At 38.8% G+C, this 24568-nt stretch overlaps 1 protein-coding gene across 5 annotated transcripts in view; it reads right to left on the bottom strand.

Annotated features, from left to right (window-relative positions):
* GRHL2 (grainyhead like transcription factor 2) overlaps positions 1-24568 on the bottom strand; it is a 138235-nt gene that overhangs the window by 90384 nt on the left and 23283 nt on the right. For all 5 annotated transcript variants that reach the window (XM_057497857.1, XM_057497856.1, XM_036876349.2 and 2 more), the window contains 3 exons: positions 13771-13966; positions 5166-5233; positions 643-1036 (listed from right to left, as the gene is read on the bottom strand). In XM_057497857.1, coding sequence (XP_057353840.1) covers positions 643-1036; positions 5166-5233; positions 13771-13966 — 658 coding nt within the window. The remainder of the gene's footprint in view (positions 1-642; positions 1037-5165; positions 5234-13770; positions 13967-24568) is intronic.

The raw sequence follows: 24568 nt of genomic DNA on the forward strand, positions 1-24568 counted from the left end.
CTAGGGACAGAAGGCTGCTGACTGCTTGCCAGGTGCAAGAGAGAGGACGGGGCTTCAAGCGCAGGGGGCCTCAAGGAAACTTCCAGGGTGGGGGAACTTTCTATTGATTCTGATGTTGTTTACACAATTGTATGCAATTAGCAAAATTTTCAAACTGAGCATTTAAAACTTGTGAATTTAAAACAAGCAAGCAAGCCAAGATCATTGTTTCTGTAAGTTCTATGGTCACATGAGAAGAGTATGTATTCTCTGTTTGTAAAGTATAAAGTATACACACATATACACACTTGATTACTGACAATACAAATTCCTTCTTGAGCATTCAATCAGAATAGGTCCTAAAACTAGAAGAGGTGAAGGTAAAAACTTTACAGAGTAGGAAGTTGCGCAACAAAATACCTCTCTGTTCTTCATAAATATTTAGTTTTAAGATTAAAAGAAACAAAGGAGTCTGTTATCTAAGAGTCAAGAAAAATAGAAATATCTCTGTACACATAGACCTGTTTATAGAGAAAAATACAAACATATTTTTTTAAATGTCCTAAAGTTGAAATGTAATTCATTTATCCCACTTGTAAAGAGAAAACAAATAGGTAGGGGACCTGAGTTTAGGTTCCAGATACTGACAGGGCCGGGACTCACCTCTGGGGCTCCGTCCTTGAAGCTCTCGCTGTACGTGCTGTCCGGAGTGCTGCGCTGGTCATCCTTGAGGTAGGCGCTATGGCTGGCCATGGGGGGCACGCCGTACTGAGGCTGTTCAAAGATAACCACACGCTGCTCCTCACCATCTCCCCGGGAATAGTGCACAGGTGGGGCCATGAAAACCGGTGTGAAATCTTCAGCTTTCACCACCGTGATTCCTGACACAGGGACAATGGCCGGGCTCTCGGGGACGTTTGTGCTGTACTGTTCCCGTTTTGAATTCTCCAGGTGATCTTGATTTAGGGAAAGGTTCACTGGAACAGTCTTCAGGACCTGCACTCGGTTTTCTCCTCCACTCAAATTACTCTGGGCTTCACTGGTGCCAAGACAGTTTCTGTGTTTAAACACACACACACACACACACACCCCAAACATGACAGAATTAGAAAAATCACCATTTTGCAACTTCTAATAAAATAATTGAGCAGGCAATAATCAGTGGGTGTTAATGCCATTAGGGGAAAATTTGATGGCAAACTTTACAATGGAATGCAATAGATCTTTGCATCACTAGAATTAGGACAATTACACAAGTATGTGTTCTGGTGTCAGGCAATCAGGCCCACATATGAAGTGCAATTGCCAAAAAAAAAAAAGGAAATTACCCTAAATCCAAGCAAGCCTTTATATTTAACCTCCAGCTCTCAGGATATACAGGAGGCTAGAAGACTAACTTAAACTACATCAAAAAGAAACAGTCATACAAAATCAGAATGTAGCACACTTACTGACCTGGTTTCTTCAATAAGTCAGAGGCATGAAAAAAGAAAGAAGGATAGGAGGTTTGTTCTAGATTAAGAGATTTAAAAGACACAACAATCAAATATGATGATTAGATCTTCTTTGGACCCTGATCTGAAAAACCAAAGAGGCATTCATGAGGCAGTGGGATTTCTGAGGCAACTGAGTGTGGACCAGGAGTTAGGTGATATTAAGGAAGTATTGCTAATTCAGTTAGGTGTGATAATGATTTTGAGATTATGTAATAAAATGTCCTTGTTCGTTTGGAGATACAAATCAGAAGTAGAGGTGAAACGACATGATGTCAAGAACTTACTTTAAATACTATTGCCATAAAAAAAGAAGGGAAGAGAAAAGGTATTCATAAGCAGGTGTCACAAAAGTTATCATTGCTGTACCTGGAGGATGGGGAGGGGCATTTAGAAGCCATTGTACTATCTTCTATACTTCGGGTTGGGTGTCAAAACTTTCAAAAGAAAACATTTTTAAATAGGTGTTTTTAAAAAGGCAAGGGCAGGACAATAATAAGGGAGGGAGACAATTTTTCTCTGTTTTGTGGGCTAAATTCCTTGCAGGAAAAATAAGATATCGAGAATTTATCATTAACTGAGAAATTGAGAAATAACATGACCTCATTGATATCCTTAGCATTGAATTACTTTCAGGGCTTAGGGAAGTGGTATAACTGGGCTTATGTAAAACAAGATCTCTCTCAGTTTTCAGATCTCCTGGCTGGCACAAGACAAAGGAGAGGATTTGGAAAATTAATTCTTGCCAGGCTAGATGAAATACTTTCATTTATTCTACAGAATTCTGGGAGAGAGCAGAAACAAAGAGAAACTTGTTAATGGAAGAGCATTATTGACAGCAAAATGATTTTACTAGCAGAGTCCCTGTGATCAGTAACATTTGAAGCCTCCTCTCACTTGCTTATGGCTTATTCTGAGCAATAGGAGAGAAAGTACATGTTTTGCAGGAAGCTCCATCTCCAATGTCTGCTTTTTTTAAATTAGCATGTGCTTTCTGGAGTTTACTGGCATCTCTCATTGAGAGAAATATTTGAATAAAATCTGTTCTTCCAAGAATTGAGCTCTGCTGGCTCCTCTCTGTAAAGGAAGTCCACTAGCCCCTGAGCTTGCCTAACGCTCAGGCAGGACTTGGCATTTTTATCTTTGATTTTTTCAGATAAAACTTCAAAGTGAGGCATGAGGAAAGAATGGCTCCACATGAACAAAGCCAACAAAAAAATATCTAAATTGCTTGAAGTGTGTCACAGACCTGTGGAAACCATTCTAGAAAAGAACCCTTTAAAGAATAAAATTGCAAGTCCTCAAAGATTCTGGCTTTAAGTAACAATGGGCTTTCATGACCATATCAATACAATGAGCCTGTTTATAAGACACAGTGAAAATTCAGAAATTAAGATTAATCTGAGTACAGTTAGCTGGATGATGCCAAAACCAAGACCACCCATTGATATCAGCAGTTCCTAAACTCCATTGCTTAGAACATTGTATGGAATGTTAACAGATGTTCCTCAAAGAAGGGAGTCCATGATAAAGTCAGTATTAAAACAAAAGATCTATTGCCATAACAAAACCAGCCTGGGTGGATCACAAACATCATGAATACAGTAAAGGCCCCTGGTGTCCCCGTTTAATTGTAAACCAGATTTCCTAAAGTCATTTCACCCCAGATACCTCCGGAGAATTAACTGTTAGTACTTGAGGAGAATGCATTGCAAGTTGGGTATAGAAGGATTGGTCTACATGGATTAGCTACCAAAGCGAGTATCCAGTTTCTATTCCTCTAGGCTTTGCACAGCATGGACTTATTGTCCTTGCCAAAATACTCAAAGTTAGACAACTCCACTATGGTGAGAGTTCATGTCAGGTCAAATTTCTTAGTTCTTTAATTCCTGTGAAACACATGGGTTCTAAACAAGAAACACAAATCAAAATATTTTGGGCATACTTGTACACAAACAAACAAGTGAACTATAGAGCTGCATCAATCTAGTCAAACCGTTATTACTTAACAGATTCAGCACCATCCTTTAGAAAACTGTGCCTCTGTAGAATGGCACTAGCTTTAGGAGCTAAAGACATCATGCCAGAGAACAGAAAGACATCCAGAGAGTGAATGACTAGAACAAAGTAAGAATTTTTGTAAGAAACTGATTCACCTGCAATAGAATTTAAAATTGAACCAAATATTTTAAGACAAGCAATGCAATGCTAAGAATGGTGCATTAAATATACTTTAAAAAAAAATCTGGATCATGTCATTGAGACTCCATTATTTTTCCAAGTATCAACTTCTGTATACAAACAGTTGTAATGATATCATGAGAGCACATGGCACCTTAATTTCTGAATCCACAGCAGATCAAATGATATCCTGCCAAATTACACTCAACCAGAAGTCTACTAAGTCATAATTATTCTATACAAAGTGGTTTTGTCTACACGTCATTGCCAGTTTTTTAACAGTGCTCTGTTGAAATCACAAAAATAACCATTCAAATACAATGAACATCTGTCACTCTTTAAAGTTGTTTTAAAAGATTCTTTAACAAAAAATGGTCTCTTTTGCCTATTATGAGTCAGAGCACATATCTTAGACCCGTTCTTTCCCTTGACCCTTCTATGGTTACTGATAGAGGAAGGTGAGGCACAGCCCAGGGCTGCTGGTTGGTGGGTGGCCCCTGCTGCCAGTCACATAACAAGATCATTATGTCATAAGCAGGCTCTCAGGGCCAGGTAAGACCCTGACACATGTGCTAGAAGGGATTTCATTTCTCCTGGCTTCATGATAACATGTGAAAGAACCTCCAATAAAAAGCACTATGGTTTCTCCCCATTCCTCTGCAGGGGAGAGAGAAATTTGATTGGTGAATTTGGGAGAAGTAGCTGAGCAAGGTGATTCTTCCTTTCTGGCTTCCTTTATGTCTGGATCATCCTGGCCACACAGAGGGGACACTCCAGTCACCCCTGCCATACCACAAATGGCCTGTCCCTTCAGGGAGGCCTGAAGTCCTGCCTGGGACTGGAGGAGTAGATGTACTGAAGTCAGGACTGAAATATTGCAAACTGCAGATTCAAAATCACCATCTCTATTTGGCTAAATCAGAAATAAAACAGATTTCTTTTTCCTTTTCCATTTTAATCTGTATGTGTCTTGTTTTGCAATTGGTTTTAATGCAGGATTTCAGGAAAGGGGTGTAACAATGATCTCCTGACATTTCTCGCCCCGGCACCCTCACAGTGTCTGCTGCTATCCAGGTCCCTCTGCCAGCTGCCTCCCTTGTCTGAGGAGCAGCCCAGAGTCTTTTCCCTCATCAAATCCATCTTCAAGCATCTCACACCCTCGAGGGCTTGATTGCAGTCATGCAGCCATGGGATTGATCAGAAAGTTCACCTCAGCAGTGAGCTCCCTGCCAGTGTTTCACCTCTAACTCAGGATTTGCAGCCCCCTTGGAAGTGGGTCTATGAAAAGCCTGTTGATGACCCTCTGAGTGCACAACCAAAAAGCTCAGTTTTCTCTCCCTACTGAGAAGTCCAGTTTGGCTTCAGACTCCAAAAGAGAGAGAGAGGAGACTAAGTTTCTTGACCCCATCTTTCCTCAAGAACAAAGACTATGGCTTAATACAATTGTTTTAAAAAAACATAGAAAAAGAGTTATTTTGGGAGCCAGGCATATTCTTCTACACAACACCGTACCTTTTATCCTGGTCTTCTTGGCTGTCACTTGCTTTGCTTACAGAAAGCAACCTCTTGTCTCGAGGAACCTGGAAACATCACCAACCATCAGTCAGATTTATGTAGATGCAGCTGTGACTACGTGCAGAGCTAGAAACCAGCGTAAGCAAAGCAACTGAAATGGAATGCTCCCCAGGAAAAGGGGGTCAATTTTCTACAGGCAGGAGATGGCTGAATGTGAGCAGTCTGAGTGGCACTGGCAGTGGTCAGACAGAAAGGAGTGATGATAAATGGAAGTTCGCATCAACCACGATTCTCCTGTGCCCTGCTGACATAGCAACTCCTCCTGGACCAGGACCTCCCAGGCTTGCCCCACCTGGGAGTGCATGAGGGGGAATGGGCACCATGACTGGAAGCTCAATCTGGAATCTGTGTCCTGGAGCAGACAGAAAACATCTTGAGTTTACAAGCACTCTGTTAAAGAACAGGGACTGACCCTCCACCCTGATGAGAGATTTCAGGTGCTGGCAGGGAGGGCAGCAAACTGGGCAAGGGGCTGCCCTATCTAGTGGGGAACAAGCATCTGCTATACCCGGCCATCCTTTCACCACCCTCCCTACAGAGTTTGTGGACTTGCTTCCGTAATTTTTCTTCTAATGCACTTTTACTATTGTCTTCACAACCATAATGCCAACACACTACCTGAAAGATTATGGAAAAAGTACTATTTGATTTCATGACATTAAATTTGGCAATGATTTCTTAGATAAGACACCAAAGGCATAGGCAACAAAAGAAAAAAATAAGCAAGCTGGACTTCATCAAAATGAAAAACTTGTGCATCAAACGATACTATCAATAGCATAAAAAGGCAACCAATGGAATGGGAGAAAATATTTGCAAATCAAAAATCTGATAAGGATTGCTACCCAGAATATATAAAGGACTCCTAAAACTCAACAATAACAATAAAAAAACCCAATTTAAAAAGTTAGCAAATGGCTTGAATGGACATTTCTCCAAAGAAGGTATATAAATAGTGAATAAGCACAAAAAAAGATGGTCAATAGCACTAATCATTAGGAAAATGCAAATCAGATCTACAATGAGATATACCATACATCCATTAGCATGGCTACTATCAAAAAATTAGAAAATAACAATGTTGGTGAGGATGTGCAGAAGTTGAATGCTTGTGCATTGTTGGTGGGAATGTAAAATGGTGCAGCCACTGTAGAAAAGAGTATAAAAATTCCTCAAAACATTAAACTGAGAATTACCATATGATCCAGCGTAGAGGACTTTTCCTCTACTCTCTTAGGCATTGTTATCAGGGTCTGTGAATTACACTGACAAAAGACAGATTAATTGGAGAAAAGCATATCAATGTGGTCCTATTTTAATATTCTTACATAGCATGGGACACTTCACAGAAAAGAAGTGAAAACCCCAAAGAAACAGTGAGACTTGAGGGTTTATATATCATCTTAATAAAAGGCGATAAATTGTGGAGAAGTGACTAGACAAAAGAAAAGGTTTGGGCTCCTATGGGGCAGTAAATGGTGTGAAAGTGACTAGGAACTATATGGGGCAAAATAATGGAAGATAAGGATTATTTTAGTAAGGTTATTTTGCACAGACTCATCTTAGTGTCAACTCCTACCCCCAGTGATAAAAATGTTCTCTCCTTCCTGTACTGGCAGGGCATCTCTCTCCTAGAAGTGAGAATACTCACTCAAAGGATATGTTCATTTTTAATTTTCATAGATATTGGCAAATTGCTATCTATGAATGATGCACCAATTCACACTCCTACTGGCGGAAAGTTTCCCAAGCTCTAGTCAGTAGCAGGTTACCTAATCTTTGGCACTCTGAGAGATGACAAAATGGCATTTGGTATAGTTTTAACTTGCATTTTACTTGATATGAGTGAGCTGAGCATCTTTTCTTATGTTTAAGAGCCATTTGTATTCTGTTGCTGTCCCAATTTTTTGTCAGTTTTCTATTGGATTTATCTTTACTTTATTGACTTACAGTGAAATTGGCCCTTTGCACTATAAGTAACAAAATTTTCCCCCACTTTGTTATTTGTCTATTGCTTTTCTGTGTTTATTTTGTGCATGGGGGATGAGAGGTGTGGCCATGAAGACATATGTTGAAATACTGTACAGTCAAATTTCAGATGGATCAAATAATTATTCATAAAAAAAGAAACCATAGTGTTCTAGAAGAAACCACGGAAGAATTTTTGTTTTTTAGTCTCAGAAGAGTGAGGGCCTTTCTAAGGATAACTTAAAACCCCAAAAAGACTAATAAAATTGACTAAATGAAAATAAAAAATGTCTTCATGGCAACCTATGAAGTACTAACTCCGAGTATCTTAGAATATGACCTTATTTGGAAATAGAACCCTTGCAGATATAATCAATTAAATTAAAACGAGGTCATATTAGATAGGGTGGGCCCTTAATCCAACATGAGTGGCATCTTTATAAGAAGAGAAGAGACAGAGAGACAGAAACACAAGGGAAGCGCCACTTCGGTGGAGACAGGGACTGGAGTGCTGGAGCTAGAAGCCAAGGAACTCCATGGATTTCCACAGACCACCTGAAGCCAGTAGAAAGGCAAAAAAATAATCTCCCCTACAGGTTTCAGGGGGAGCATGACCCTGCTGATACTTTGATTTCAGATTTTCTAGCTTCCAGAACTGTGTAACAATAAAATTCTGTTGTTTTAAGCCAAAAAAAAAAGAGAGAGAGAGGGAAGGAAGGAAGGAAGGAAGAAAGGAGGGAGGGAAGGAAGGAAGAAGTGAAGGAAGGAAGCAGGGAAGGAAGGAGGGAAGGAAGGAAGTAGGAAGGAAGGAAGGAAGGAGGGAACGAAGGAGGGAAGCTCATTTCCTATCATCTAATCACCCTACAGCAACACAGCTCACTTATGCATCTCTGTCATAGTTGCCAAACATGGTAGTAGTAGGTTTGGATTTGTTTGTTTGTTTGTTTTGCTACATCTCCTGATCTTTCTTCTAGCCAAACTCCTTTGCACCTGAAAATGCAGCCTTTACTATTTTGATATTTTAAAAAGCCTTTATTGAAAGCAACCGTCTTCTGGATTCCTCTAGCAAGTTTTACAGTTTCCACTCACCTGAGTATGTGTGCAAGTGCAGTCAGCTGGACAAGAGAAGCAACAAGGCAGGGTGGCTAAGTCAAGACCAACACCTGACTGGGTTTGAATCTCAGCTCTACCACTGACTAAACTCTGCCTCACTGTCCTCATCTGTAAAATAGGTATAATGGTAGTCTTATGTTTCACAGGGATTTTAGTAAAATTAAATGAATTCGTTTTTTAAAAAACACTTAGAATGTCTGGCATTTTGTAAGTATTTGTCAAATAAAAGTAAATAAATTTTAAGTCCTTCATTCACATGTCAGTGTTGAGCATCTACACTGTACCAGGCTTTATTAAGTGCTAGATAGAAATGAGATGAATACAACATGGATCCTGTCATCAACTAAAGATGACAGATAAACATAAAATTTCAATATCCAGTAAACTCATGCTCACATCATTATTCACAATAGCCAAAAGGTGTAAACAAGCCAAATGTCCATCAAAGATGAATGAATAAACAAAAGTGATATACACATACAACAGAATGTTTTTAGCCTTAAGAATGAAATTCTGATATATGCTATAGTATGGACCTTGAAGACATTTATGCTAAATCCCATGGGACTTAAATTCATTCACTTGCCTGTGGATGCCTGCCTCCTGGCTCAGCCTCCAACATCTCTTGCCTGGACTGCTGCATCAGCCTCCTAACTAGTCTCTCTGCTCCTTCACTTACTTTCAGCAAATCCATTCTGGATCCATTAAGAAGATACACAGTAATCTTAAAAATGTAAGTCAGGTCCCATTATGTTCTTATTTAAAACTTCAGTGCTTCTCCAGGCTAACTTATGAGCATGCTTTGAGTCCCATCTGAACGTCCATATGCAAGATTAGCTTATAATCTCCATGACTGTCCACCTCATGCGTGGTTATGTCTCAAGTACTGGAATGTAGCAGGCCTTTAATAAATACTCGTTGAAAGAATGAATCAATCAAAAATGTCCTGGAAATGGCAGAACCAAAGAAGTAAAAGAAATAGGGATTTCAGATATTAAGGTATGTTAGCAACTCCCAAAGACTCAGGGAAGTGAATGTTACTGCTGCCAAAATGCACCAGTTGGAGCTCTAAGCAGACTATGCAGGCTACGTTGCTTGGCACGATATGACAGAGGTGGTTATTAACCTTGGGTTTGCTCCCATCTGGCCACAAACATGAATGCTGTTTGCCTTTGGCTTCCCAAAGACTGTCCTCTTTAGGGAGACTAAGGCCTCTGAACTCAGGCTCTTCTCTTGAGTCGACAGCTATATTACTATCTATCAGACATCCCTACCTGGACATCCTACAGCAATCAAATTCAACATACAACTGTCTTTCTCCCTAAAACCTTTCTCCTGTGCTCCCTGCCTTGATTAGTCCAGGAATCATCTTAGACACCCTGGTTCTGGTTATGGGATCCCTCTAATTCACACAACAGACAGGCACACACATAAACACATACATCCACACACTGTTGGTTGACAACTTTTATTCAAACTAATACTTAATGATTTCCTGAGCATACTGTTTTGTCTCTGCTTAGTGTCTATTTTGGTGGCTGACTCAGGGTGAACCTCACACATGCTGATTCAGAGAGTGCCCACCACCAGGTCTCACCTCGGGTCTCCATCATTTCTTCATGTGGACAATTGCAATGGACTGCTCGCTGGATTCTCTGCCCATAACCTACCTCTCTCTGCTGCAATATGTGTCAATCACTTCTCCAGTTTATCAGGCCTGTGTTCAAAATTCCTCAATGACGCCAGATAGTCTGATTAAGCTCTCCTGAATTTTCTATAATTTATATATATAAGCTTAAAATGAAAAGCTGATTTTTAAAAAACATTTTAAAAGTTTATGAATATTTATTGTCATTTATTCACTTATTCATCTAGTAAAAAGCAAGGCTGTGCACCTTTTGGGAGAATAAATCCCAGCCCACCAGCCTGGTCTCTTCCAGAGGAAGCCACTGCCTTCCTGACCAATCTTGACTGCCCATCCTCCTCTGCTGCCCCGCACAGTTCAGTGAGACTGACTACTTGCGTTTCACTGAGTGCATCCTGGAGTTTGATACCGCACATTTTCCCATCTCCTATTCCCTTTGCCTGGAATGCTTTTCCCTTCCTCTGTCTACCTGACAAACTTCCCTCTGCCTTCAGGTGGACTAGGCATTGCTTCCTTTGGAAAGCCTGGACTCTCCCTTCACAGCACTTACCACCAGACATTGTGATTCTAGGTTTATTGGACTATTGTCTGACCTGGGCTGTGGCCTCTTGAAGGTCTTAAACTGGGTCCCCTATGTCTTTGGATATCCACCCCACAGTTATCACTATTGCTGGAAGGTCACAGCTAACTTGGTGATTATTTGTTGGATAGAAGGATGGATGGATGGAAGGATGGATAGATGGATGGATAGATGGATGGATGGACGGATAGATGGATGGATGGATAAATAGATGACTGTATAAATAAACAAACCAACAAATTGGTTTTCAGTAGTACCTGGTCAACAAAACAGATGAGAACCAACAGGCCAGGGAAGTATATTATCCTAGAGCTGGAATCAAAATCTCCCTTGGGGAAAATAAAGATAAAGTAAGTCGAACCACTTTTAAAAATAAATAACTAAAATAAATAACTAATGGAATCTGTCAACTTTTTGTGTCATGCCCAAAATTCACCAAAAGGTCAAACTTTACTTTGGAGCTACTATTGATAAGCAGCTCGAACTGGATAAAAACTGGGCTTATATCTGAGCCCCTAAATGATGAGATTTTAGCAATTGGGCTTTTTTTTTTAAAGACACTGTTTAATAAGCCTCAAATGTATATATTTAAAATTTGAACCCATTTTTAAATAGGCTCAAAAAAGGGCATTTTTAATGGTAGACAGCATTATGGACTGAATTATTTCCCTGCAAAGTTCATATGTTGGAGCCCTAATCCCAGATGTGACTATATTTGGAGTTAGGGAGGAATTATGGTTAAATGAGGTTGTAAGGGTGGAACCCTAATTCAGTAGGACTGATATGCTTCTAAGAAAAGGAAGAAACACCAGGAATACACACACACACAGAGGAGGCCATGCGAGGACACAGCAGGAAGGCAGCCTTCTGCAAGCCAGCCACGAAGAGAGGCCGCATGAGAAACCAGTCTCACCAGCACCTTAATCTTGGACTTCAGCTTCCAGAACTGTGAGAAAATAAATTTCTATTGTGTAAGTCCCCCTACTATGTGGTATTCCTGTGTGGTAGCCCAAGCAGACTAATACAGACATAGTGTAATAGAGTGGGTATTAGGAAATGTACAGAATTGACTTTGAGTAAATCTCAATTGCTTAAACTATAAAATATTAAAACTTGATGGGCTTCACTGCAGTGATCCTGTGTGACAGCTTAAAATGTAGGTGAAAAGACTTTGAAATGTATAATGTATTATACCAAGAGATGTCTTTGCAGTGTCCAAGGACCGGACCACCATTTCTTGAGCCTACTGTGTGTCACATGCATTCCTCTCTCTGACAAAGCCCACTACAGTCCCTGAGGAGCAGTACACTTCAACCTCAGGAGTAAGGAAAAATGGTGTACTTTACAAAAAGAACCAATTAGCACTTTCCAAAAGTCTATAAAATTTAAGTGATTATGTGGCAGAGACTGTTACAATAATTTGACTTCCCAACATTTATACAAAAAAAAAATAGTATCTTTTTTCATTCACATTTTACTTCAGAAATAAGATCTATCTTCAAAGTAGACTTTACTTTGTTTAATACCAGCATGTATGAGCTGTGATCATCAGAAGGCTAAGGCCTAAAATGATCATTTAGACAGTGTTTTTGGAAACAAGACTAATTATTTAATGTTTAAAGTGTTTCAAGCAAAAATATAGTAAAGTTTGTGTGAAATAAAAGGAGCCATGTAACCCTAGTACTAAGTCTATTAGTAACTCCACTAGTGCAGTCTCAAAAAACATTTTATTTAAAACATTTCATTTTAAACTTCCTTAATAAATTAATCCTGGAAAATATTAATTCCACAGATAGAGTTATATACTTGGCTAAAAATTGAATGTTATGTAAATTCCCTTCTCTGCACCTCAAAATATTTACAGAAATCAATATTTCAACTTTCGCTTCAATATGAAAAATGTGCGAGAAGTAATCTAGGTACCATGGTTACTAATAATTATCCTCTGAACCTATGGGAAATACATTGCTTTCATAAATTACTAATTATTTTTTGTTTTGAGGTATGTCTCTTTTGTTCATTAATACAAAGAAAAAGAATATATTCCTTGAAAATACATCAACATATTTCCTCAAAGCCTTATAAAACTATTAACTAACATACTAGTTTAATACAGTTATGAAAGTTACAAAAGGAAGTTACAATGACCCAAGTGATTATATCAGGGTCGTTTTAATGATGGGAGAACTTTAGAAAGCATGAAAACTCTGCTTTAGGGCAAAGACAGAAAACTACACAACTTGCAAAAGTAGAGACACCAGCAGGAAACAGGAAGACAATAGAAAGCAGAGATGGAAGCTTACTGAATAGGAAAATTGTTCCTCCTAGGTCACTTCCTAATGATGGAGGGAGAAGGGGAGGCAGGGATTCAGCTCTTATTTTAAAATAAAAGAGTTTGCTGTGCCCAACCAGCAAAATGAGCACAGCCAATCTCACTTTTGGTGCCAGTTCCCAGCATAAGGCAATGGTGTTTACAATTAAAGCAGGCAATAAATCTCCTCATTCAGTAAATACCTGTTGATTTTTTACCCTTCACTGGTTCTAAGGGAGCAGGTCATACCAGATAATAGTCCTTTCTAGTTGAGTAAGACTATTGTTTCTTGTTTGATTTCCTGAAATACTCCTATTTTGAAAGGACTGCATGGCAGGCATTTTATAATGTAAGTGAATCACATTAATTTTGTTTTAAGGGTTTTTCCAAATTAATATTTAGAACCCATCAAAACAGTGGAAACAGGGTTATAACAAAATCCAGTTTTGAAATTGCTGCAACAGTCCACCACAAAAGCATTTATTGGAATATTCCTTTTAAAACTACAAAAGTCTAGAAACCCGGAATGTTTCTTATAAAATGGAAAATCTGAAAGCAACCTAAATGCCCCAAAACCAAGCAATGACTAAATCATGGTCCAGCCACACAATGTGATGTTCTTCATTCAACAAAAATCGTAAAGGGAAAACAGCAGCAAGGAAGTATTTGCAAAATAACACAAAGCGGGATTATATGTAGGTAATAGGTACGCAGGTGAACGGAGCACGCAGAAACAATTCCCAACATGAGCACTTCCTGTGGCTGGGTGGTGATATGTGCTGCACAGGTGGGAGAGCAGGGAGGCAGTGAGAACAGGAGGCTGAATTCACAGCGAGTGTGGAACTACTATTGTTTCTCTGCCCTCTTCCCAGCAGCAGGGGAGCCCCTGGCGCAGGCAGGGAGGGAGGCAGGGCTGCAGGATCACCTTGTAGTAGTCATACAGCAGGCCCAGCGCGGCAGCACTGTCCTCGTCCCCATTGATACTCATCATCGCCTTGGTGGCGGCCGTCAGGGGATTCTCCAAATACGACTTCCAGGCTTCATCCTCGCTGGTGTAGGCTCTTCGGGTATTGAAGGGAGGGTCACTGGGCATGGGCACTAAGGCCACCAGACGTTTATTACTGTGAATGCAAGAGAAATGTGACCTTCATTATCAGAGAAACATTCCTTTCCCTATTAAGAATATACATTATTTGGTTAATTTGTGCGTCCCAAGAATGGAGAAGGGAAGAGTAACTAAGGCGATGGCTACATTGCACTTATAAAGCCCCTGATTTAATTTTCCACCATCTATGAGGAGTAATAATCATCTTCAAAGGTTGGGTAAGTTTGTAAGTTGCTCTCCTTCAGACTTAGTTTTCCATATCCAGTCATTCTAGGAGACAAATCATTTTATTTGACTGTTCTTTAGTAGTGAATATTAGGCTAATTCTGGGAGGGAGCAGGTTTCATTTAACTCTGAGTTCTAATTATAAATATGTATGAGACATTAAATGTAATCAATATGTTAGTGATTATTCAAAACTGTTCTAATTTAATCTACATTTGAAATTGCTAGCAAATTATAGACCAAATCAAGTCCCTTTAAGTAAAAAAGGCAATATAAGCTACTTTGAAAACAAGGCATATTTTGGATAATCCTACATAATAAGGATACAAAACAACAGTAATGAGATAGCCTCTATATGTGAATCCTGTGTTGCCATAGAATCCTACTATATTTAAATGATAGAGAAATTACAGGTAATACAATCATCATGGAGAGTGAAGAGAGTATCTGGAAAAGTTTCAGTAGAGACAGAAAGGGGTTGGAGGCATTGATTAATTTTAACCAAGCAAACTTGGGTAAAGGAGCACTTGGCAAGACAATTTCATAAGGAGGATGTGACAGTGACTCAAACACCCAAAGACCATAACAGTCCCCAGCAGCCCCAGGGCCGGGACCCCAGCTTCAGTAAAGGACCCTAGGGAGGCTCTGACACTTGTCTTGGGGTCTCTTTAGCATGTTCGTTGAAGTGGAACCAAAAGGTAACAATGAGATATTGTATTTCAACAAACCACTTGTCCATTTATAACAACATGACATGGCCAAGTGACAAGACTGGGGAAGGCAACATTTACACTGATGAATGGATCAATGGAAATTCAGCCACCCAGGGCTTTCCATGGTCCTGCCATTCTAAAAGAGGTCCCCTTCTGCTGACTCTCCTGCTGAACCTTCCAAAGGAGGAAGGTCTCTTAGTTCACTTTGTGATGGAGAATTGGTATGAGTTCTCAACAGAGACTGTGTTAAGCGCCCTTTCTATGGTGCCATGTGTTGGTGGGAGGTCAGAATGTGACACTGTCTTTGGTAAGGTATATTTGGGAATGGGGGTGGGAAATCCACATTTAACAGAGTGGAATTCTAGGCTTGATAGTCTCTAGGCCCAATTTAAACTCTGTGCCAGTGGTTTGGTGAAAATGATTGGGAGGAAAAGGAAATACTGACCCAGTTGCTTACTAACCACAGGACAGTCTGGTGACATGGAATAGCCTGGCCCTGGAAGCGAGTCCTTGCCCACCACTTACAGCAGTGGAAAACTGGCTGAGTGTTACTTTCTTTACGCCTTTAGGAGAGCAATGCCTACCCTACTTACCTTACAGTGTGATTGTGAGAAGCAAATAAAATAAGGGTAAAAGAGAGCTCTGGAAACTGCACAGTGCTCTACAGATAACAGGTACTACCCACTGCATGGTTCTCTGCTCGCATAAAGTTGTGGGTGTACCAGGGGTGAAGTTAATTATAACTTAAAAGTGCTAAAAATAATCATTAAAGGGAAACTGAAGTTATTCATTTAGCAACATTCCCTAAGTATTTATTGAGAGTCCAATAGGTGCCAGGCTTCCTGCTCATTGCTGAGGATGCAGTGGCAAATCAGACACTGTCCTGGAGCCAACATAGCTTGCAGGCTGGTGGGGGAAAGAAAGTACCAGTATTACAAGAGCAAAGAGTGGGTGAAAAGGAAACGGATGGTGTCATGAGGGCACATGACAGAGGGGACAAACCTATTCAGAGGATCAAAGAGGAACCAAAGTTTCTACAAAGGCCTGAAAAATAGGTAAGAATACGTTGGTCAATGTTGAAATGGCAGAAGTGGGAAACAGATTTTAAAATGAAGAATATTTTGGTGATGCAGAATAAAGGAATTTTCTGACAAAAGAAGCACAATTGTATTCATTTTGGAGTCAGCCAGAGAAACTTACATATTTTGGTCTAACAGTAAAATAGCATTTTCGTGTTATAAAAATTACTAATCATACAGGATAGAGTTAGATTTGGAGACAGAAATGTTGGTGGACTCAAGAGCCTGTAAGTGGAAGAAATGAGGCCTCCGGGAAGAACCAAGAAGGCAGAGATGGCAGTCCCAGTTTGTGGCAATGCTGCCACCACCACTCCTCCCACAGTGGTTTAGCTGGGGCCACCCTCGCTCAGTCCCTGGTTTGCAGCCTTCACTTAGAGGGTGAAATAGTGGATTCTGACCCCTAATCTTTGCCCATGATGGTCCAGTCATCATGCATACTTCCTAAAATATTCAGTCCTACAGAAAAGAATGAAGAGCTTCACATTATTTGCAGTGATCTTACCATCAAAAAAGATGAGGACTTTATTCTCTTTCTTGCCTGAGAGAAGCACACATTGTTGGGAGAGGAGTGTTAATTACAATACTGGCTGATTTCCCAAAGTTCAGCAGGAAGTGCCAGCCTGAAGGTTAAGAGCCAACTCCTGATATACACTGCGTGGTGCCCTGATTCACCGGAGAGATTTTCCCTCGAGTCTTCCTTCTTAAAGTCCCTGCTCCCTCCTGCTGAGTCCCCTGGATTGCTGATTTCATCTGTTCCCAGAACAAACGTTTACTCATAAATTTAGATTCATCAGCCTTTCCCCTATGATGAAATGGCTGATGAATCCTTGCATGATCAATGGAAAAAAATAACCTGGGAAAGCACAACTTTACTGTTTTTTCTCACATTGTTGATGGCCAAAGGAGCCTTTTATGCTCTTCCCTTCAGCTGTGTAAGGACTTTTGTTTTTTCCTTCATAGATTATAATCTCTCCAAGCACTGTTGAATAAAGCTTGGTTTAATAAAATAGAATAATCTCTCTGGCACACTGAGCCAAAATCTAGACTTCTATAGAAAGGCAAGTTTCATAGAGGAGCTTTTATCAAAGTTTAGGAGGCTTTTTGAAATTTGTATTTCATCATTGCTTTTTTGGAATGGCAGTTCTAATTCTGCTGTGATCAACTTTTTCAGTATCTGGCACGTAGCTTTAGCTTTAGGTATGATACGTCTGGGTTACCTCAAACACACAGCAACTATAAACAATCCTTGATCTCTCTTCGGAGAAAAGTTTAGATTAGCCCCTGAGCATTCACAGCAAAGCTAAAGGCCATGTTATGTCACAAATGTAACTTTTCTCCCCCTCATTTGTGTTCTTTAACCCACTACTTCATTTTGTGGATGTTGGGAGAACAGTGGAGAGATGAGTCATCAGCTGAAGTAGTGAAAGAAGTGGAACAGTCAAGCAATTGAGATCATAACTAACAAGTCAGGAAAAGCTGCAGATCACTCTGCTAGAGGCAACCTACCATCCCCCCGACCCTGTGAGTGTTCATAAGAGTCTCATATAGGAAAATTTTGCAGGGGGCAAGCATAGGGAATTTAGTACATAAGGTCTTCACCTCCTCAAATTACATGTAGTAACAGTCAATAAACCCAGACAAAGATCTGTTTCACTTGGGACCACAAAGCAAAAATTAGGACAGTGAAATATATAAACAAATCATCACTTTCAATCTACTTCTAATCATCCATTTCTTTCATAACTTGTAGGAGTACAGTGGTTTTTGTTTAGTTTTGTTTTGTCTGGCAGGGGTCTAAATCTGGAGTAGGATGGTTTTGAAGTAGAATAAATCTCAGTTCTGTCAATGATTGAACTTAGTTGAGTTATTTTCCTTCTTTGAGCTTCCATTTCTTCATCTGTATCATTATGTCCATCTTACAAAGTTGTTCTAAAGGAATAACTAATATTTATATACAAAGTGCTGGTATATTATAGATCTTCAATAAATAAGTTAGAAGTATTCTCTTTAGAACTGATTCTATTAATGACCTCTGTTCAAAATCCAGTAGACTGTTTCCAGTTCTTAATCTTCTTGAATTTTCTTGGCCACTCCTTACTTCTGTAAATCTTGCCCTGCCTGGCTTGCAAGATACTGTACAAAGGTGGTTTTCCTCTGTAGCCAATCATTCTTTCCTAGTTTCTTTTTCACCTGAACTCTCCTCTTATTCCTCTAACATTGATCGTTCCTGGGCCCTTTGCTCTTTTCTCTCCATTGCTGATTCTTATTGCTTTCCTTCATCCTCTACCTTAATGACTATCAGATACATGAGGCCTGGAAGCCAGTTCCGCACTTCTACTTAGACATCCTGTTGTCGACTTTAGTTCAGCTGGGCGCTCCTCAATACCACCTGCTCCTGGGCATCCAGAGCCAAATCTTACATACTGGTTTAAAATATAGACTCTCAAGCTATTCTGCCTGGGGGCAAATCCTGACTGTACCACTTATTAGCTGTGTGACCCTGGGCAAGTTAGTTAACTTTTCTGTGCATCAGTTTCATCATGGGTAAAATTGAGATGTACCCCAAACTTATTAGATTAATAATACCCACTTCCCAGCATTTTTGTCCAAATTAAATACTGACACAGTGTAAAAGTACCATACATATTGCCTATTATTCTTTCTCTTTGTCCCTTCTGGAGCCAGCACCTCATACCCATTATCATAGCTTTAGTCTTATCTCTTCAAGCCTCCAACTAGTCTCTCTACCCTTTAACTATGTCCTCTTCAATTCATACTACAGTCCTGTGGAATGATTTTCATAAAACATTATTTTCAAGAGTGCAATATGATGCTTTACCACCTATAATATCAAGTCCAAAATCCTCTGTCTGATATTCAAAGTTCTCCATTATCAGGCCCCAAACTACTTGTCAAAATGTCTTGCTTTCTACATACTTAATATAAGGAATTGAACCATTTCTCTGCAGGTCCCTAAAAAATTCCCATTCCTGCTCCCATGCCTTTGCTCAGACTGTTCCCCTTTCCCCTACCTGAAAGTCTCTTTCTGCTTCTAAATTCTATTTTTAACAAGTCTAATTGCAACAACCCAACTTCCAGAAAAATCTTCTGATTCTCACTACTTTAGCCTTTAAGGGCCTTCCTTTATTATGAACTCCTACAGCATGTATATGACATACTACCTACCCTACCATTTTGCTATGCAAAGAAGACTGTCATTCATTCAGCTGTCAGATTCACCAGCGGTGTGCCAGCTACATATTTGGTATTCAAATTAACATTTGATGAATGAGTAAACAGAAGTGTAGTTGAGGATGAAGTATAAATTGGGGTCTCAAGTACTAGGAAGAGAATGGAGGAGCTGTATTTTTCATTTTTTCATAAAATCAACTTATAGCATATTTGTAAAATTAGTTGTGAGTTATAAAGTGCTACACAAATGCAAATTGCCTTCATTTTAGGAAGCATAACTGTAAATTTAAGTTAACAAGTACTGATCATATTTAAACTTTGTTTAACCTCCTAATTCTCACCTTCAAATTAAACTGAATGAGGATTCACTTTTCTGTTCTCCTTAATTGTGAGCTATAGCACCAGAACTGTAAGCTGAGGAAGACTGAAATCCAATCAGCAATTCTCTGATAGTTATGACCCTTTTGCCTACCTGTTATCCATCATTTTCAACACTGACTTAAGTTAGAACTTCTTCCATCCAGGAAAGGCTTTTTCTCTCTCTTTAAGAAGTGAAGCTTTAAAATAATTATCAGTATTTCATATTATGTCCTCTACCTCCTCTAACATTTCCACCATCTTGTTCTCTCTCTCTCTCTCTCTCTCTCTCTCTCTCTCTCTCTCTCTCTCTCTCTCATACACACACACACACACACACACAGCCTTTATTTTGAGACTGTATGAATTCTATTCTCTAATAGCATAATATTTATCTTATACTCTGAGTGTTTAGCACTTGGGGTTTAGTGTTCATCCACTTCAATTTCTTGTAGCTGATTACTGACATATAATCACTTCCTCTGGTCAGCAAAAAAAAAAGACCATATTCAGACCCTAAACTTAAGAGCAAAGTTCTAAGAAGTGATAGTTTTTCTTTCTTTTAGAATCTTGGCATTTTCTCCACAAACAGAACAAGACGTTCAAATGGAAAACTAAGGAACCAATCATCTTAGCCAGGGTTAATGTCACAATTTAAATGCTGACAATGTAGTCATTTCACTGCTTGCTACCTTCGGTAATATCCCTCTTTTTGGTGTTTTGCTAGAGGCAAATCGAGAGAATACAGATATTTTCCATGTTAGAACAAGGGTTGAAATTTATTGGGAAGTTTCTACACTGAGCACTTGTTCTTAATGACTCTAACCTTTTGCCCTTGTCCTAATCCATACATGATTCAAGGGAAATGAAATGAATCCACAAGCCTGGGGTGGTACTGATAATCTTTTCTTTGGAGATGGTTATGTTGGAGAAAGAGGGTTCAATTAATTCAGTAAAAATATTTTGGTGCCTCCCACCACATAAAATGCAAAGCTTTTAAACATAAAGACCTGCAAAACAAAAGTTATATTTATTGAAATGAAGATAGTTCCACTTTAGATACACTCATTGCAAACTATGCCAATCCACTGACTGAAGCATACCTCTTCCTCCCTCCCTATGGCTCGCTCTCAGTCTCTCTCATTAGCTCTCCAGCTATGCTGCTGCCCTAAATTTGTGCTTAGTCCACTTACTAAATAATCCAGAACTGAGGCTGAGAAGATTAGGACCGTAATTAAGAAGCTGCAGGAAAGGCACATCTTTGAGTACCAGAAAGAACCATAAGGAGAAAGATACCTCAGTAGAAAGATACCTAGAAGAGTAGGAAGGAAGAGGACAGGAAAATAATTTGAAAATGGAGACAATTTGTAGAGATGGCAACTTATGAAATAACTAAATTGATTGTGTGTGTGTATGTAAAATAAATCAAAATAAAAAATGTTAACAGTGTTTTTAGATAAATTTTTATTTTCTTCTACTTTTGTACTTGTCAAATCATCTTTAGTGATAGTAAATCACACATACTTACTGAGTGCCTACCATACACACATAGCTTTCTATGCCCTTGATATGGTTTAATGCATTTTGTCCTAACAATAGTCTCAAAGATACAGTAATCATGCCGTTTACATAGATGCAGACATTGAGCACAGAACGCACCCAGGGTCCTGTAGCAACAGTCAGCTTAGACCATGACTGCATCCCGGAGCCTGAGCTCTTAAGCATCCTTCTCTGATGCCAACTCTTAACTCTGCTCCATTTTCATAATCAAATTTAAAAAGTTACTTGAAGAGAGGGAATTAGAAAATAGTCTGGATACAAGAGACCAGTATAACAGGGAGTCTCTTACATGAAAATAAATGAGATGATGTCTAAATTCGGACTACTAAAGAAATTGTTTAAAGAGGAAATCTATAAGGTCCTTTAAGACAAAGACAATCTATTTAAATTATTTGTAAAATTCTAGGTGCTGACTATACTTAGCACTCACATTATAGGTAGGTCACAGGGAAGGCAGTACAGCATGGATGCTAGAGGCCATCTCTTTTTAAATGTCCTGTGGGAAAATGTAAAACAATTGACATGATGGCAATAGAAACTAAATAATTAGGAAATGTTGGAAATACTATATATTTTTTTTGCTTTTCTTTTTGATGATTTTTATTGATTATAAAAGACACATATTACTTATAGATGTGAAGTAGACATTTATCATATTCTTCAGAGCTCTTTCCATGGAAATACTATATTTAGATATCAACCAAAAATATAAGTTGTAAAGGAAGAGTCATTTTTAAACCAAACCAGATTTAAAAACTAAAAAGGGGATTGGTTCTCTTGAGGAACTCATCATGCACAAATTTCTAGCAGAAAAAAAAAACCAGAAAAGTTTCTTAAAAGGCTGTAGGACAGACTTCCAACTCAAGACTATTTGATGTGTATACTTCTCGCTCAAAAAGTTCCTGAAGAGAGAGAAATAATGTGTATAACCAGTGAGGAAACAGAAACTTCAGTGCAGTTTAGAAGAGAGAAAGCAGAAGCGATTGGAACAGAGGAGAAACTTTGTCCAGAAGACAGCCGCCATCCCCACCCCGCTCTAGTGTGGGAGGGGTTAACGAGCAAGGAAGAACTGGTTTTCTCACTCAGCGCAGAAAACTCTAACACAGAGTCTTCAGCGTCTATGCTGTGCAACTACCCACAGGAACTGGATACAGCATTCACTTCCTAAACACAGTAGGACTAAGTCTTTGGGGACCCTAGGACCAGACAGAGAAATAACCTGGTAAAATTCCTAGAACGTCAAACTAGCCAATGGAAAAAAAAATTCATCCTAAAAGAACGGGAACATCCTCTAATGTGTCCAACCCCTCCTCGTCTTGCCCCCTTGAATCTCACTGGTACACACACAAAGGAATCTCCCAGGTACCCTCAGCACGTGGGCCTTCCTTCCACTTAGGAGAACAGCTGCCCTGGAAAGAGTGAGCCCCACCCTGCTCCCAAACCCTGACAGCTCTGAAAGGTGAATCGAACTCTTCATTTTTAATAGGTGGGCTAAGAATCACCAGATATTTAAGGTAATCTATCATGAATGAAAGAGAAGCCCCCAAATGAACAAAACAGTTGTTGATGAGGAAAATAACCAACGTTGGATACAGGAAACAAAAAGTTGCTAGTTTTCCTTGAGAATATCCTTGGTGAAGCAGTATTGATTTTACTAATCTCAAACTTTAGGTACAAACCTTTTTAATATGCTGTGGAACAAAGTGGGAAGTACACATAAAGAAAGCATTTCTACCGCACCCTGAAGAGCAACGCTTGCCTCTAGGAAAAGCACCTCCCTGCTTTTTTTCATAGAACTCCATTTTTGCATGAAAGAATGAGAGACCAATAAACGATGTTTTCGGAATTGAGTGTTCGGCTGACATTTTCTCAAATAGAAAACAAGTGTGAGTCCATCACTTCGAGGAAAACACTGACAGTTTTTGTTGCCAGTGATAACATTGGAGCTTTCAAGCAAAAATCAGAATTTTTGCAACTTGCATCCACCACTATTGAAAACTTCCTAATTCTTAAATATTTTGATGAGTTTGATGGAGATATTAAGAGATGTGGGTTTTTTGTTAATGGATCATGAAACATGTTAGCACTTGGAAAATCAGAACAACTCAGTCAACCAATACTTCCAAATGTCAGTGCATGGTGTTACAAAATCACGCACAGGTAAAATGTACATTCAAAGTGCAAGACAGACCTAGGGATTTTAATTTAGGAGAATATAGAAAGTTCATTGTATGATTTCAGTTTCCACATTGCAACTAACTTTTAACAAACCATCGCTTTTCAATTTTTGAGGCAGTATCAAAGAGTATTTACAATTATCTGAAAAGGCTATGAAGACATGTTTTCCTTTTCCAACTAACAGTGTGAAGCAGCATTTTCCTCACATAGTTCAACCAAAATAACATTTTGCAACAAAGTGAATAAAGCAGATGAGAATCCAGCCAGACATTAAAGAGAACTGTAAAAGTGTGAAACAACCACTCTTCTCACTAAATTCTGCTTCAGAAAATTTATTTTTAAAATGCCTTGTTAATATGCAATGGGTTTATAATTATTACTTTGAGTCATAAATACACTTTTTAAATTTCTCATCTTTAATTTCTAATATGGTAAAATATATATACATACAAATAAATATAAAATCCACACAAAACAAGCTTTTTATGGACTTCAACAATTTAAAAGTGTTAAAGGAATTCTGAGACCATGTGAGAACCATGTTCTAAAAAATCATTGAAGAAAAACAATGGAAAAAGACATACTGATCAATGAAACAAAACTAAACAAAAATTGGAATGACAACATGACATGGGAAAAATAAGACCTTACATATCGGCAATTGTAATAAGTGAAAATAAGTTATCCCTACCTTTAAAAGACAGATATTTCCAAACAGAATTTTAAAAAGTAACCTATATTCTTTTTTAAGTACCCATGATACATAAAACTGACCCTGTATCAGGCCATTAAGCAAGACCACCCATTTCAAAGAACTCTCTGATACAGACTACATTTCCTGATCATACAAAATCAAATTTTAAGTCAACAGCAAAAAGATGGATTTTAAACACTGTATGTTTAGAAATCACAAAATACTCTTCCAAATAGTCATAGGTCAGAAATAGCTCTTAAGATAATTTTCTTAAAAATCAAAACTCAATGATAAAAGTTATCCTAAATGTTTTGTGGGATACAAATAAATCAGCACTTAGAGATAAATTTTATAGCTTTAAGTGCTTATATTAGAAATGAATATAAACTCAAAGTTAAAGAGCTAAGCTTACAACATTAGAAAACATAATAGCATTAACACAACAAAGAAGAAAGAAGTATACACTAAAGATAAAAACACGAATGAAGTAAAGACATGACAGAAAGGGCAACATAAGACAAAAGTCAGTTCTTCAAAATAACAAAACAAACTTGAGGATAACCAAATGTTAGAAAAGAAGACATAACTTCACATGCAGAACACATTAAAAGAAGAGACTC

Source organism: Manis pentadactyla, chromosome 3, assembly GCF_030020395.1.
Source record: "Manis pentadactyla isolate mManPen7 chromosome 3, mManPen7.hap1, whole genome shotgun sequence".
Classification (NCBI taxonomy): Eukaryota; Metazoa; Chordata; class Mammalia; order Pholidota; family Manidae; genus Manis; species Manis pentadactyla.